Source organism: Ischnura elegans, chromosome 1, assembly GCF_921293095.1.
Source record: "Ischnura elegans chromosome 1, ioIscEleg1.1, whole genome shotgun sequence".
NCBI classification, from domain to species: Eukaryota; Metazoa; Arthropoda; class Insecta; order Odonata; family Coenagrionidae; genus Ischnura; species Ischnura elegans.
In genome coordinates, this window is record NC_060246.1 from 14540067 (window position 1) to 14557839 (window position 17773).

Genomic DNA, 17773 nt, shown 5'->3' on the forward strand with positions numbered 1-17773 from the left:
CGCCACAAAGGGGAGGTTTGTGCGGTAGAGGGATCTTAGCACCGTTCGCAACAGGCGGAAGGGGAGGAGAGGAGGAATGATTCCGCCTGGAGCGCGTACAAAGGGCACGGCTGTGCGGGACCAGGGGGGTGGGAGCGGTCAGGTGCACCGGCGGCTGCGAGTGACTCATCCCAGCGACGGAGAGATATGCAAAACAGCCGGGGCAAAAAAAAATGAGAGGGACCGCCGTTGGAGAGGGAAAGAGGTAATAAAGGGTAGGGCCGAGAGCCACGCCATAATTACCCTCCTAACGGAGACGAAATGCGGACAACACAGCCTATTATCGAGCGTAAATGGGAGACACGGAAAGCGGTTAATAGTGAACACTGATATGAAACGCTAATCTCGGATTTTTAAACTCCATTTTTCACTCCTTATATAGAGCGAAATCAGAGAGTAAACATTTACATTGCACACGCAGTGAAATCAACCATCTGTGAAAGCCACCTATCTCAGATACGCATGCCACAACATGACACACCAATATGAAAGATTGGCAAAAACAATTTACGTCATTGAGTTATAACAGAGGTGATTTTCTGCGACACGAAGATTTGGTCGGATTAAAGGGCATTAAATCATTTGATTAGTACCCATTTTCCGTTCAAATCCTGGCAGGAAGAAATTGAGAAAAGAAGAAGGGAATGCAAGTCGACCAAATTATGTCCCATTCGCGCACCAAATGTCCATTTAAGGTGATATAGATTTTAAACTATAATTGAAACTCCACAACAAATATTTAACATGAAGGGAAATATTCAATCGCATGGATACACAATCGTGACAAAATTTCATAACAACCGCTCCAACATTGACTACTCACCAGTTACCGGCGATTATGAACTAAGGCGAAAATTTGATGAATTAGATCAACAAAAGGCCTGGTTAAAAGACATCAACCCGTACGAATGAGCGTCTAATTATCCTGGAACAATTTTGGTGAATTAGAACGGAACGAAACATACGATACATCAAATAAGAAAAATTTTATGCTCGTGCATTCGCAAAATAGGGGTGGTCACCCAAATTTGGTTTGGAGGTGCATTTTGATGTTAAGCCCGGCGTTCGCGCATTTGGCCATTAACTCTCGCCAGTAACCAGGTTTTTAGAGCTTAAAATCTTAAAGCTATTGTGAGGATTCATTTGATTAACTAAAATCACAGAGATAGTTCTGAAGAAATACTGCAAAAACTAAAACGTGTTTGATTTTCCATTAGCGTATTACACAGCTGAGCATCAACAAATTATCAATCAATAATCGTAATAGGGGCAAAAAATACGTTTCTTTGTGATACCTAACTGGATAAGAGAAAACACTAACAAACTTCTCCTCTTTCTTAATCCCCCCAACAAAGTCGATTATACACATGGATCTCATTTTTTCGCTTTCTTGTTCTACCTATACAAGCAAAAACGATCGCAAACCACACATGAAATTAATTTCGTCGTCGATCGCGTTATTAGATGACCCACACTACAGTTGCCATCGAAGTCGAATTTACCAGCAGATAAATTAACTTAAAAGATGACGCTCATGAAGGAAAAAATGGAACAAGGGCCAAAGGCTCAAGTAGAATGAGGTGTGGCAAAAATTTTCGGATTATCCGAATGCGTAAGGAAAAAAAAACGAGGTAAGGATGCTGAGCCACTCGCGGTGAGCATGGAGGGGCGGGAAGAGGGAGAAATGAGCAACGGGCTCAAGACTGCTTATGGAAATCTCACGGAGCCAGGGAGGCTGGATTCATCGGTTACACAACTCCCCCCTTACCCCCCTCCTAGTTCTTGTGCTCAAATGGCCACCAAAAGCGGAATGAAGAGAGCGCCAGGGGACAACAAAGCCACGCACGCACTAGCCGGGCACAACCTTCATCACGTCTCCCCACCCCCGCCTCCCCCGTGACCCACATGGCAGATGCACGGACGAGAGAGAGAGAGGAGTTGGAGGGGGGGGGGAGCACGTATAGTTCAAGAGCGGGGAGGTTGGAAGGAATCCTTCGGGCACGGGGGAACGCGTGGCACAAGTAGAGGGAAGATGAAGAAAAGGGGGAATGTCGGAAGAGAGCAGAGAGCTAGAAATCGCCTCCCGCGGAGCAAGGGTCCCAGGGCTGCTGTTGCTGCTGCCGCCTCCAAAGGCCTTATAAGGGAAGCGAAGAATGCGAGCGGGGTGGAGTGATTGCGCATGGAAGGGACGGACCTCGAGGGGAAAAGATAGGAGAAAGACTGAGGTCAGGCACCCGCGGACACTCTCTCAAAATCCCTCACAAGCGACCAAAGACGGTGAGATAATCCCGGTATGGGCATAGTGGGCGGAGAAACAGCAAATTATTAAAAACAAGCAGGCCTCCACGGATTATTAAACCGACTGGTATAGTCATTCCTGTCATATTACGAGATAAACATGTTATTTCAAGCTGACATAAAGATTATACTAAAGTCATTCCACTATGCGTACGAGTAACAGCATGAACCCATAGCATAAATGATAACACCATTGATAAAAAGTCGTTAATATACTAAAAAAAGAGCGAATATTACAGATCGTACAAATCCGTTCACACAATGACTCATCATTTGGGTTACATCATGCATGCCAAATCTCTCTCAATTTGTACTGAAAAAAATGCTACTTGGTTTATTTCTGAAACGTGTTCCATCAATTTATTTATTTTATTGATTTAAGCCGATTATTTTCTTGACCTGGAGCGATGGAAAAGAACATCACAAAAAAGATGGATTTTAGGAACAGTAACGGCACAATATTTGAAGCAATAGAATGCATATCCGCAACTGGATCATTAGAGATGAATAAGTTTAAGGAATGCTGTCGAGAGGCTGAATTAAAATCTGTATTCCCAAACCGTGCACACAATTAATACTAATCAAATATTTGAATGACACACTAAATCCACTAAAGATGCAAGAAAAAACGTGTGCAGCAGCCCATTTCTCTTTAAAATTCAGAGGATAGAATCTACAGGTGTGTACCAAGCGCGAAGGTCATCTGCCCTCGGAATGCTCAAGATTGAAAACCTGCTAGGGATTCAATCCTGACCATATCTGCATGTACATGGGCATGAATTGAATGGAAACACTCAAGAAAAATATAACTGTCATAATGTACCCTACAATAAAGGGAACTTACGAAGTGATGAAGTTCTCCCGATCAGTAGATATTGACGACATATTTCATGCTCCTGCGATAATTATGGTAAGAAAAGGAGATGCTAATACAATTAATCGAGGGATGATAATTTGAAAGAAAATGAGACGAGAAGTTACGTAGATATATTTGGTTGCAATGAGAGTCTTTCAAAATCACTGCAGTAAAATTTCCGCGACTTTGTTTGTCAACTCTCCCGCCTGTACAAAAGACAACGTAAACAAATGAAGAGCAACCAGTCGATGCTACACAAAACTAAAGTTATCTCATAATTTTGCCGGCGTCAGTGGCGGTGGGTGTAAGTCCTCGCCGGCCAAACAGTAGGTCATGGGTTCGAATCGCGCCTGGGTAGGTGGTCCCTAACCAGGGCATGGATTCTTATGTTAATCCTCCGTTGTAAAGCCCTCTAAGAGCTGTTTAGGGGGAAGTGGAAAATAAATAAAGCCACCGAATTGTCATCGATTGACCGAATACAGCGTAAGACATAGAGCATAAAACCAATGAAAATATCAACGGCGGCGATAATACCGTTGGCATAGGCACACTGAACCTTTCTCATTGCAGACTTGAACACTGTTCCCTAGCAACAACATTAAATATTTAGCGTTCATCATCCCTTCAACCATTTAAGGCTATTTCAACTAAGGGCGAGAGAGAACAAGAGGATACCGACGCTCGATACCCGGAAAACAGCGGATTCGGGAGGAAGAGGAGGAAGATCGTCAGCGAAGGGAGTCGAGGGAAGAAGAGAGGACGAACTGGATATTTCAACGAGGGCCTCTCAAAGAGCGAGGGGAGCATGGGTCTCTCGAGCCGGGGGAAGACTGGCTGTGGGAAAAGGTGGTTCCCGCGGACGCACCTGGCATTCCCATCCCTAAAAACTAACTATGCATTCCCGAGGCTGCAACCACGGGCCGCCATAGAAGTAAACCGTAGATCGAAGAACAATTCGAAATACTTAAGCGGACGGCATTGAAAAAAAAAACACGTTAGGATGAATGGCAAAGTTTCACTTTCCTTCAACTTAAATACAATGACAGATTCACTTACTTAGAGAAAACATAAAAGCAAAGAGAAGGGTGAATATGAAACGACGCTCTAGTCAATTTGAATCTGTGGAGCTATCTGCCAAAGTTCAACGTGAGGAAATTGTACACCGCTTTCATTTTTCAACGCCGAACGATGGGCAATCAATTGAAACGGAATACTCTTATACATTACGATAACTAGGACAGTATCAAAGCTAAATGAGAAGGCTCCACTCCAAGGATAAGAGACGAGAATAACGATCTACTTCAGGATTTTGGAAGTACGGTTGATCAAGGTTAAAAAATAAAAATTTAAAGAAATGGTGGAGATTTTGCGTGAAGGTAAATTAAATTAATATGATATCGCCTGCGATTTCTACGGGGATAAGAAGATCACGATGCGAATGACTCTACAGGGTTAACGAGAGCAGCAAACATAATTAGTTGACATAACTGAGCAAGCATTGACAAAATACCTTCGGTTTCGATGATACAGTAGCCACAGTTACCAATATATGTATGTCATTTTGTAAAGCACATTCCATGCGAGATCCAAAAATCCAACAAAATACAAAGTGTGTTGACCAATGATCTATGCCCTGCCGATAAAACATTAATTAACACCTCGGATGCTAATTTAATTATATAGAATACCACTCGGGGAATCCTTCACTTCAACACTGCTCTCATGTACAGTATTCTTCACATGCTTAAGGGTGACAACATCCATCAAACGTCGGCGAGAAATACAGATCTGAATAAATATGAACAAATCACTTACAAAGGACTAATTGAACGATGCAGCCCCTTTGAGAGGATTGGGAAACATCCATTTATTACTGAAACCCTCTTTAGGGATTTAGTTTAAACAACAAATGAAATACTATCATTTCTACATTACCAAAATGAAAATCCACAATACAAGTTCGCTGGCTGAGCATAGTTGCCAGATACAACCAGAGCCACCAAACATTTAGTTAGATTTGGAAGAAGTTATTTCATTATTTTTATTTAGTTGCACGTCAACTATTGTATCCTTTACGTAAGAGAATGGAAGATACATTTTAAAATATCCGTAGTAAAACTGGCAAGGGTAAGTAACCCGTGCACATGGAATATCGACATGGAATCACACTCATGACCGAGCTCAACACGAATCATTTACTTACGGCGGGAGAAAAAATACTTAAAGTAATACATTACGATAATCAACTGTTTTTCATTTTCTTCTACGCCGATGACACTCGGGAGAAGCAAAAAATATTTAGAATAGTAGTCACGCCATGAAATACTGAAAAATCTAAGGGCCAATCCCCCGAGGTAACTACACCACCTTACATTAAAACGCTAACTAATTAAGTGCCATGAAATTATGGATAAATCTTCAACCAAACCTGTAAAATCTTACGGGGAATGCTTTAACAATGACACTCAGGTACCACGTAAGGTGCCAGAATCGCGACCTTGAGTTATTCCCGCGCTAGACAAAAGGATGACCAAAGCCATTATCTTGTTGGAGAAATACATAAGTTGAGACGTTAATACCAAACATGATAGCTGCATTCCCTTAAGTTACAGACTACAGAATCATATACTACATCACCCCAAACCATGTAGTTTTTTTAAATCCAGATTAATCGAAATATCATTTGAGGGCGTGGTTTTCACCAACAATACAGTCAAGAAAAATGTGGCAACTCCCTTGAGAACATTCATCTTCATACAAGACATCGGTCGACAAAATTTTTTCGAGCCCATTAATTGTATACCAACCTCACCTCTCTTTATATTGCGACTACATTCGTGTGCCCTCGGGTAACATTCTTTCGTGATGCACGATGCTTATATTAAAGAAATGTTGGTCTGAGCACAATATTTTTCAACATCGATACGAAGAAATTTGCCGATATAATACAACATCTTAACCACAATGGCTTTGAAAATGATTTGGTAGGATACTTAAACTTTATACTTCGCGCAATCGTGAATATAATTCCAAAGAAATGATCTCTTGATATAATGAACAACATGGAGAAAGGAGATTCGAATACAACATAATTGACGTAGCCGTTTCAGTAGTACAGCTAGATCACTCATCCTTTCCACTGTAGGTACGCAATAAATACCTCCACGAAATGTCTCTTACAAGAATGATAAGGGTGCAAGATCAGTGCAACATTACACCCAAAACACAGGTCTCTCAAATGGTGAAGCACATGGGCTACTTACATATATCAAGCCGGAGTAGTACCGATCCTTAAGGTTGTGCAGCACAGATGCCTCATTTAAGCAGGTGAGCTCTGCCATATCCTCCACTTTGTCAAATTTAGGCGGATTCATTTTTTGAATATCATCCTTAGCAACTAGTTGACGTTTACCGGTTTCCACAATTTCCACATCAACTTCGTCCCCACGTTCGCCTTTAATGCTTGCTGAGACAAATCCATGTGCTTCATGCGGAACCCACACAAGTCTTTTTTGAGTCCATTCTGCTTGTGTAGCTGGATCATTAAATACATTTCTATCGACAGAGAGATATTTCAAGTCTGGATCGGACCGGTCAACTTTCGTTTCACTATCCGCCATGTTGAATAAGTGATGTTTTCCCCGTCACAAAAGTAACACTATGGTCTCCCACAATCTTCTTGTCCACTTTTTCTCAATTATACTCGTCGAAACCAAACAACTAAGTCTTATCGAGATGGTTATGTCTATTGCACTAGATATAAGCACCCAGTGCTTCGCAATGGACGACAACCGACCGACTTCACTGACAGTTGAACTGTGAGATGAACGCCGAATGAGCGGAGCTCCACCGGCCGACGCCCGCCTCAGTCGGTCACGTGACCTTAGACTTCAGCCGTTGGGGTTGGGCGTATCTCGGCGCTAAAAAATACCACAAATTCCACTGCTAGGTTCGCTAACCGAGTGATATTGTGATATATTTCTGTAATTTTAGTCGTAATTACTTTCCTAATTTAAATTAGCGAATTTCCATGAAAAACTCACAAGAATCCCTGAATTAAATCACCCCACTTCATTTAATTGCTTAATTAAATATTTTACCCATAAAATCCTTACAACTGATTAGGAATGAAAATTGCATTCATTTATTCATTCCCAACAACTTGTATTCATGCTACCCCAGGCTTTTGGTGACAGGAATTTGTGGGAAAATGAAATTTTCACAAAAAATAAATGAATCACATATTTCATTTTTTTACTCCAATAAAAGATTTCAACTACAAATAAATCATTTTTTCACAATACTGTATTCATTTAGCTGATACACTACACAGTTAATAACCTACAACTTTCTGCATAGACAATGTTCACATGTACAGGAATTCAAAATTTGTATTTGCCACATGGCTCACCAGAAAATGGTACATATACAACATATTTGTGCCAGGTACAACGCCTAATAAAAATTATAAAGGCTTAGAAATAACTCAAAACGAGTATAACAAATCTTAATATCACTGTTTTCCTGGCATTTATTATGCTATTTTCTATTTTACAACTTCAATATATGTCATTGACTTTCACAAATAACATGGTTTCCATCAAATTCTGCTGAAACAATATGCCACTATAAAAAAAACTGTCTCTTCAAATAGCTACATCCAAGAAGCACTCCACTGGATAAAATACAACCACCACCTTAAAACAAGCCTCACAGAAATACAAGTCATGAGTTCACTTGGTTAAGGCCTATGGCACCAGCAAGGCTGATTAAAAAAGTCCATTGAAAGGAGTGAACAAGAAACATGGCACTATAAAAGCACTCAGTGGAGAAATAATTTTTTTCTTAGCTTTGGTGTTTAAAAAACACTTGATAACATAAGCTGTCATAAAAATACAATAAAAACAAAGCTGACATTTACAGCCAGGCTATTTTTTCAAACATTAAATAAATAATATGTAGAAAATTTCATCTACTATAGCATTTACTAAGGCTTTGTCATATTAAAAAATGCACAATTTTGCTGGAAAAACACTTAGTGGGCATTTAACCTTCAGAATTAGGCACAAAAACATTCATTCACCTGGAAATCACAAAAGCCATCCACTCCATTAATAAAGTCACACACTAAACTGCACAATTCTTCTTAGTCATGGATTTAATAAGACTCGGAAAGCAAATGTACATTTTAAGACAAACAATTGACAAGTACTTTGAGGGCACAAGCCTTATTTTTTTAAATTGCAATGATAAAGATTATCAGCTACAGAAAATTTTAAATGATTATCAAAAAATCATGGCAAGCATCAATCAGGAGAAAAACAATGACCGACAGGCTGCATTTAAGGCAATCAAAAATTTAAATTACATTCAAAGACTTGTTTGCAGGTGTTCAACCAGAAAAGAAATCAATAAGGCTAGGCAACAACAAGATACAAAAAACATAAGTAAAAAACCATAGCACAACTTTACCTATACTTCAGTTGGTAACTAGTAAAGTTTTAATTGAAAGAAGAGATATCACATTTTTAATCTTCAATAAAGAACAGGCTAGTACCTTGAACTGCACTCCTTGATTTCTTTTTGGTGAAAAAAGTGTTTGTTGCAACTCGCCTTAAGCTTCACTGCAGAAAATATCTAATACCCAAGAGAGCACCCAAAATCACATTCAGCACTGGTTTCCTTAAAGATGGATATTAAAAGCCAAAATATTATGTTGTAATCACACACACATTTATGACACTTGCGTTATATGAAATTTCAGATCTGTAATCCAAAGTATACAGAAGCTACACCATAAAAATTGTACTCATTATTGTTTGTAGTGACCTTACAAAAATGAAGTCATCCATGACAGGATGGAAGTGAATTTTAAAGTTAAAGAATTTCACACATAAATAAATATGTGGTCAAGAAATTATTTAAAATTCCATATCGCAGATAACAATCATTTCACTCTGATAATTTATTTCCTTTTTAAAGCAGTTCCAGTAACTCATGTGTGTACTTAGTATGTAATGGCTCCTTTCAGAAAAATGACGCAAAAAAATTCCAGCATTGCAGATTTTTATGCTGGGATATTCATTTTCAATGATGTACGCCTACTCACAAAGAAACACCATACTTAAATATCACACCCAGCACTAAGCACATCATTATTACAATTATCAACAAATTACTTTCTTGCTGACACATGACACCACACTTAGTGGCACATGATCCATCACTTTCATTAATGCAAGCGCACCATTAGTTTTTATAATGAGCTCCTTATCTATATTTTGTATGTGACTGAAAAAATTGGTGTTCCATTTTACAACACTGCATTTAGCATCACATAAAACAAAATGAATACCACCATAATTCCCAATCTGTCATAAGCTTTAATACAAAAACATTTGCATCTTTGACTGGACTCAGGTCTCCATTACTCTAATGATCACACAATGAATAAATGAACAAATTAAGCAAACAGGAGAAACTAGTAGGCCTCATAAAATTTATATTTCTCTCTGCCATCCAAAATTGTTAAAGGCATATAGATGTATATATATATTTATATATATGTTATTATCATTTTAAATAAATCCAACAATTACATTTGAAATGAATACGTGATGGCAACTTGAATCTGTTTTCACTATTTAAATTTATCAAATATATAAAAAATATAAGTCTTACTATTATTATAAAGCAATTGCAATCAATTCCCACACTGAATATGCACTAAAGTTTCCTTCTGCTTAAAAATCCATTTCAATAAACATAAGTAAAGTGTATAACTATGCACCATTTTTTAATGGTTAAAAGCAGAACTATATACTTTGAATGTATATATATATATTTAAAGATTTATATTTATATGTGTGAACAATCATTTCACTCTGATATATATATATATATTTTTTTTTTCAACTACAAAAACTGATTATATAAATTTCCCCACATACACACGGAAAAGACTAAGCAAATCATCATGAAAAGCACAATCTTGAATTTATACACGAACATGGAATATAGCAATGTGACATCTACACATTCTGCATTTTACGTTAATGCAACTTTCACCTCAAGGTGGTCCTTTGCATTCAAAAGCACAACCCCACAAGTGTAATTAGCTCAAGTGTTTGGTGTACACAGCCACTAGGAGAGCTCCAAAGGATCTGAATCTACTAGTCTCAATGTTGATACAACACTGGCAAACCATAAGGGCTCATTTAAAAACTCCTCAGTGGATGGGGGGAATGAGGGGAAAATAGTATCCGTTTGCTCACATTTAGAGAGAATTTAAAAAGGAAAAGATCACACTCCAGAGACAACCCCCACAAATTAATAAGTGGCCAGCACGCCATTTGCAGCAGGAATAGAAATATTGTTCTCTGTGTGCTTGCGCATATGGCGCAGCATGTTGCCCTTCTCAACAAAGGACTTCCCACAATCCCCACAGCTATAGGGGCGGTCACCTGAGTGGCTGCGTTTGTGACTCACGAGGTGCCCCTTGCACATAAAGTCCTTGCCGCAGACGTCACAGTTGTAGGGTCGCTCCCGAGAGTGCGACCGCTGGTGGAACAGCAAGTTGCCCTTGAGCGGGAAGGACTTGCCGCACTCCCCGCAGCTGAACGGCCGCTCCCCCGAGTGGCAGCGCATGTGGTTGATCAGGTGCTCCTTGCGCGTAAACGGCTTGGAGCAGACGTTGCAGCAGTGCGGAGTCTCGCCCGTGTGCTGGCGCATGTGGTTGGTCAGGTGCTCCTTGCGCGTGAACGTCTTGTTGCAGTACTCGCAGCGATGTGGAGACTCCCCTGTGTGGATGCGAACGTGATTCACAAGGTGTTCCTTGCGTGTGAAAGTCTTGGAGCAGTAGTGGCAGCGATGGGGGGACTCACCCGTGTGTTGGCGCACGTGGTTGGTCAGGTGCTCCTTGCGCGTGAAGGTCTTGGTGCAGTACTGGCACTTGTGCGGGGACTCCCCGGTGTGTTGGCGCACGTGGTTCACCAGGTGGTCCTTGCGGGTGAACGCCTTGGGGCAGTACTGGCACCGGAAGGGCGTCTCGCCTGTGTGTTGGCGTACATGGTTGATGAGATGCTCCTTGCGAGTGAAGGACTTGGCGCAGTAGCCACAGCGGTGGGGGGACTCACCCGTATGTTGACGAACGTGGTTCAGCAGGTGCTCCTTGCGCGTGAAGGTCTTGGAGCAGAAGTCACAGCGGTGCGGCGTCTCCCCCGTGTGCCACATTATGTGGTTCGTGAAGTGCTCCTTCCGGGTGAAGGACTTCCCGCAGATCTCGCAGCGGAATGGCGTGTCGTTGGTGTGGCTCCTCATGTGGTTGTTCAGGTGCTCCTTCCGCGTGTACTTCTTCCCACACATCTGGCAAGCGTGCGGAGTCTCACCTGTATGCCACATGACATGATTCATGAAGTGCTCTTTGCGTGTGAATGATTTCTTACATATGTCACAACGATGGGGAGTCTCACCGGTGTGCTTCCTCACATGGTTCACCATGTGCTCCTTGCGCGTGAAGGTCTTTGCGCAGTATTGGCAACGGTAAGGCGTCTCCCCAGTGTGGCATCGGGTGTGGTTGTCCAAGTGCTCCTTTCGCGCAAAGGACTTACCACACACAGTGCAAACATATGGCTTGTCCCCGGCATGGCGTTTGGAATGGCGCTCCAGTCCACTGGCACTGGCAAAAACATGAAAACATACTCCACAGGTATAAAGGCTACCGCCCAGGTGACATTTGCCATGGCGTGCCAACTCAGCATTGCATGCAAAAGCCTTCCCACACACTTGGCAAGTAAAAGGTTTTTTCTCAGTGTGGTACCTGCGGTGGACGATTAGCTGGTAGCGGAACGGGAATATCTTCCCACATATGTCACATACATGGGTGCCAGTGGCAACCACTGCAGCGGCAGCACTGGCAGTGGTTGTGGTAGGTGTGGCATTGCCTGTGCTTTCCGCTGGTTTTGTCTGGCATGCCAGGGCTGGATTTGCGCTCAGTGCCATTTCATTCTGAAGTTTCCCAAACACCTCATGATATGCCAGTAACTGATTTATATCATCCACATTCACCTTGTACATGTTTTGCACCATTTCAACTCCAAGATTTTTAGCCAATTCTTGGTCACCAACGACACCAGCTTTAACTAGACCTTCCGCGGTCACATGTCCTTTTATATCCTGTCCAGGAAACCTGGAAAAGACGGAGAAAAGAATCATGTAGAAGCAATACCATTATATTGATCACCTACGTCTAGCAAATCAGGACCAGTTAGAATAATAATTATCGTGCAACCAACACCAATAATGACATATCCAACCCCATATACGTGTTGCAACAGAATTCAGCATAATAATACCACTGGTGTACAGAACTTACTACACACAACTAAGCAATGTATGTGTGACTCTACACAATAAAAATACAAGCCTACCCAAAATATTTCAACATCTCCTAAATTAAAATTCATTGTAACTCATTAGCACTCATATAGACAAGGAATGTGATCATGGGTCATTCAATGAAACCATATTTACGAAAATATAACAGTAATATGTAGTTAGATACTTCATATGATCATGCAACAAAATGTGAATATAGCACATTCAATCATGTGACAATGCAACTTCTAAGCCTAACACCCATCACTGGCCAATTTTATGATAACTGGATTGGTTCATTCATTTAGTCTTTCATTTTTGAAAAAAATATGATAAGGTAACATACATAATTGCATTACATCCTGTAAGAAAAATGTGAAATATAAAAAAATAATCTCAATTTCTTACTTTAAATTGCAACTCTAAAATTATCTAGCAAATCATTAACAGTGTTGAAAAGGTAAAAAAAAAACATGGAATAGAGATAGCAATCAAAAAATATAAATACAATACCAGAAAATATTTTAGAAGTAAAATAAATGCAACTCATTTCCCCAAATTTGATATAAAAAACGGCACTTTTTACCATGAATCAATGCCAATATTATTATTATTTATAAATATTATGAAATTATTGGCAGAGAATTTATTTCAAGAATTATCAAATGCAAAATGTCTGTATTGTATTGTTTATGCAGATGGCAGCAGAGCTTGAAGGACTTCTTTATGTTCATTATATAGAGAAATCAATTAAAAGGACATCCTAAGTCATTATAATAATGAAATCGAAATATTTAATTCTGCTCAGCTTAGCTTCATCATCTAGCACAAAATGCATTTGTTTGCACACAATAAAGCACTTTCAGGGCACCAATAATAAAACCAAGGCAAAATGCAACCACAAAATTTAGCACTAATGACACTGCTTCAATAAATTAAGCCATAGACTGTAGTTATCGAAATAACAATACAATTTCATTAACATGGAAAATGAAACGGAGATTTTAAACAAAATTAAAAAAGCAAAGAAAATGAATTAAATTGCAGGTGAAGACAATTCCAACAAAATAATACCAGTGCAATTATTAAAATTTCATTATTTTCACAACAGAAACAAAAAACACTGTAAAATATTATTAATATCCTTATAGTTATTCAATAACCCTTTTTTTACAAATCTTACCTTCATGCCTGAAATGAATATAGCTATTATTTCACATTCACATAACAAGAAGGGATATTAATGGAAAGTATATTTTAATCAAAAATGGGCAATGACAAAATTAAATTCAAATAAAAATTCAGTTGTAAAAATTCACAGCACCAAAACCACCAAATTCAAAAAATGGTTCAATGAAAATAACAATTCAAGAATCGAGAACACTAGAATTAATTTTATTGGTGCATTAATCTTTTAATTATTAAAACCAAAAGTCAAAATTTTATAATTTCACAAGTGCAGAAATTTAAAATTTGAGAATAAATTTGGTAATGCAACAAAGTAGGCTCTCAGAAAAATAATTTATGCCAATTTAATAACCTCATGAAAATTTTAATTTAAAATCAAGAATAAAGCAACAAACAACTTTTGGGAAACAATTTTTAAAATGAAATACCAATGCTAGAAATGCACCACACACATACCAAGCAAAATTGACTATTATTGACACAAGAATTCAGTGGGTATGTGAATCCACCATCAATTTTCATTAAAACAAAGTCAAATATACACAGAATACTATAGTCAAACCTTTTTTGAATGGAATAATATAAGAGAAAAAATTCTCACTTAAAAAATGCTAAGGTAGTGTAGCTTCATTATTTAATGCAGCAAAAGCCATCAGTGAAATTTTTTAACTAGATTGACTATTGATGGTATATATTTTTCATGGTTATAGTGAAAATGAAAAATTCAAGAGACTAAAATTGATCAAGCGACATAAAAATAGCATACATTTTTTTCAAAAATACATAACTATCAAACAAAATAGAATAAGCATTTTCTGTAAGAAAAATATAGCAAGTTAAGAGGATGAATTTTGTATACCGGCAAACACACAAAAAAGTTACATCAAAGTTTATGTTGAAGAGAAAAATCCTTAGGATATAAAAGCAAATCAAAATTTTTGAAGGTAAAAAGGATGTGCAATACACATCCAGCAAACATTAATGTCATAAGATTTAAGAATCAGAGCTATTAAAATATTTAAATTTTCAGAGGAAAAGGATTTCTTCCGGAAACAACAATAATTACTCAAAACATTTTCAGCTCAAAAGACTAAAAAACAAACATGTAAATTGTGAAAAACAGGAGATCAAAATTGATCAATATGCAATTTTAATTTTATTATTCAAAAATCAGAACATTTTGATAAGTGATGAAATCATGTTAAATATATTTTACAAATGCTGGGTTCTCGTATTAGAGTAAAATAAGTTTTGAACCCAAATGTTAAAAATTCAGCACAAAAATTACCTGGAATACACCCTGAAAGTGAAATTGACTGAAAATTTATCACTGCACAAAAAACATTTACCAACAGAGAAAGAATATTATTATAACCAATAGACATAACCAGTCAAATGAGGCCATTAACTTTTCATATTATTACATCTAAATAAAACATCAGCTTTTCAGTATATTTTTAAATAAATAATTCAGTATATCAACTCAAAATGTTTAATACAAACTACAATACCCTGTCAAGAAAGGAACAAATTATTCACTTTTTTCAATTAAAATGGATTATAAGAATCCTGGTAAACCCTTGCTTTGCGATATTATTCTGTTCCATGGGACGAACTATAAAGCAAATCCATAAATATAAAAAAGTATGATGAATCAGCATTATTTTTGGACAAGAAATCACTTACAAGAGAATTAATGCCCATAAATTTTGTTATGTTAATTAATTAACATGTTTCTTTGACAAATAAGGTTCAAAATTACAAAACTGATAAAATATCCTGCAAGTGGAAAGAAAATCACAAAAATTTGAATTCTAACGAGTGAATGTAAAAACACATCAGATCGTACATCACATTCATCAAACCAATCGTAAAGCAGGGGTCTACTGCATTGCCAATTAAACATGGAAACCAAACTCCAACAAAAGAGGTCCACTAAACCTCTGAATTATTTTACTTCCAAACATCAGTTCTCTCAGACAAGTTTTACTATGTACATAGCTACACCAAAAAGTATCCAGCTAAGTAACTACTGATAAAACTATCACCCATGTTTTCCATTCTAATCAATACTGAAAATTAAAAACTGCATAATACCTACATGAGTGCCAATTATAACCACAGTATTATTTCCAATGACCAAAAGATCACACCCCTGTTTCATACAGCACCAAGTATTAAAATTATAAACCAACGTTTCCAAAAAAAAAAAAGACAATTGGTTAAATTCATAAAAATTAATTCTTAAAATTTTCAAAACCCATGTAAAAGTAATTTTAGGCTTCCACAAACTTTCTAATTCACCAGTCCTTCATTTTCCTCTATTAAACATTTACCAGGATACCATTGACTCAGGCTTCAATAATTACTTTCAGTACATCTTAACGTTTTTTTAATCTATCTTTACATTGCTAAGAATTTACGTCCTATGGTGCCAATCATTCATAACCAGGAGTACAGAAAGGCCGGGAGGATTTCATGATAACTGTGCCAAAGCCATTTAAAAATTGGATTCCTTGAGTGATGAAGCCTCTAGCAAATTTGCAAGTCTAAATCAAGATGAAATGTGCTCCCACAACTCATAAAATTACAACAGCCTCACTTTGAAACTTTGAACCTCAGATAATGCTTTATGAAGTAGTCATTAGAGAATACTTAACTAAAAGCAAAAATGACAAAATTTTAGGCAAAGATGGATTAAATAAGATTACAATCCTCACACCACACCCATGCTTTCATCTTCTGCAGCAATAACTGTTTAAAGTTAACTATCAAAAACCATCACCAGCATCTAAATGCATCTAGTTCTACTCCTAGGGTTTACATTCAATAACAAGTATAGGTAGACTTCAACATGGAAAACTTACAGAGCAGAACTGTTAGTCTCACAGTAGAAAATAGAGATTTTTCAAGGATAAGGATGGTTAGCGAAAAGGCCTTAAACATTTCTTTAGCCCAACATACTCCAACAATCATGCTTTTCACCGTAGAAATAATATCAAACGTATGATTTCTCAAGACAAGGAATTTCAAAATATAAATCAGGATATTTATAACCTAATGTAGGATGGAAGAAATATTAAAGCAGCCAAGTTCATTTATGCAACTTTAAGCATTCTCTGTTAGTATAGATGTTCAGAATGTAACTCACAAATCACAACAGGAAATGTGAGGTAAGACCGAGAAGAACAGTCAACTAAAGAATTAGACCTCAAATGCAGAAATCTTGGGAGTGAATGATATATGAATTTTGGAATTTTCTAACTACTTGAGTACTCTTGAGGAGAGATTATAGGTCCTAAATTTTATTGAAATGATATTGTGCAAAAATAATGGTAATAATTATTGAAAATGTGATTTAATGCTATTAAATATTTAACGTAACTTTCTGAAATAATTTAAAATAAATTGTACATTGTTAAAGAGCTATGTGATTTTAGAAGAATTAAGAGGGGGCTGGGAAGAAAAGGTTTTTTGACCACCTCCATTTAAAATGCTTATGAGTAGGGGCTGTGGCTTGATGATTATGCATGGACAGCTCTAGTGCCACATGGAGAAAGAAGGATGTAGAATGAAGAATATGCGTGACTATTAGCCTAATATTGCATGCAGCAAAAGTAGTATTCAGGATTTTTAACTGACTTAACTTGGGTTAACGATCAGTTCATATTCAAGAGGGAAAGTTGAACTAAAATGAGACAGTGGTACAGATAATACTATAGTAGAGATAGCCAAGAATATACAGTGGAACCTCGTTAAAGCGAGTATGGGCTATAGCGAGACCCCCGTTATTACGAGAGATAGCCGATGCACCGTCAATTGACCCTATAATAAGAGTGTTAAAAAATTCGTTTTTACGAGACCCTTTCGGTGTTGGCTCTCGCCATAGCGAGGGTTTCACCGCCGGAAGACTTTCATGAAGACTACTTAACCTCTGTAATTGCTAGCGATCTGTTAGAAATGAAGTTAATGGAGTGCTCAGTCTCAAATTTATGTGGTAAACTGTCGTTCGATAAA

At 37.8% G+C, this 17773-nt stretch overlaps 2 protein-coding genes across 18 annotated transcripts in view; both read right to left on the minus strand.

Annotated features, from left to right (window-relative positions):
* LOC124155890 (myosin heavy chain, non-muscle) overlaps positions 1-7036 on the minus strand; it is a 143178-nt gene extending 136142 nt beyond the window's left edge. For all 7 annotated transcript variants that reach the window (XM_046530102.1, XM_046530085.1, XM_046530094.1 and 4 more), the window contains exon 1: positions 6457-7036. In XM_046530102.1, the coding sequence (XP_046386058.1) occupies positions 6457-6813 (357 nt within the window). In that variant the 5' untranslated portion in view covers positions 6814-7036. The remainder of the gene's footprint in view (positions 1-6456) is intronic.
* A 386-nt stretch (positions 7037-7422) lies between these two features.
* Positions 7423-17773, minus strand: part of LOC124155914 (zinc finger protein 271-like) — a 42484-nt gene continuing 32133 nt past the window's right edge. For 6 of the 11 annotated variants that reach the window (XM_046530216.1, XM_046530207.1, XM_046530153.1 and 3 more), the window contains one exon: positions 7423-12380. In XM_046530216.1, the coding sequence (XP_046386172.1) occupies positions 10523-12380 (1858 nt within the window). In that variant the 3' untranslated portion in view covers positions 7423-10522. The remainder of the gene's footprint in view (positions 12381-17773) is intronic. The other 5 variants (XM_046530200.1, XM_046530176.1, XM_046530185.1 and 2 more) reach the window with 5 other exon arrangements.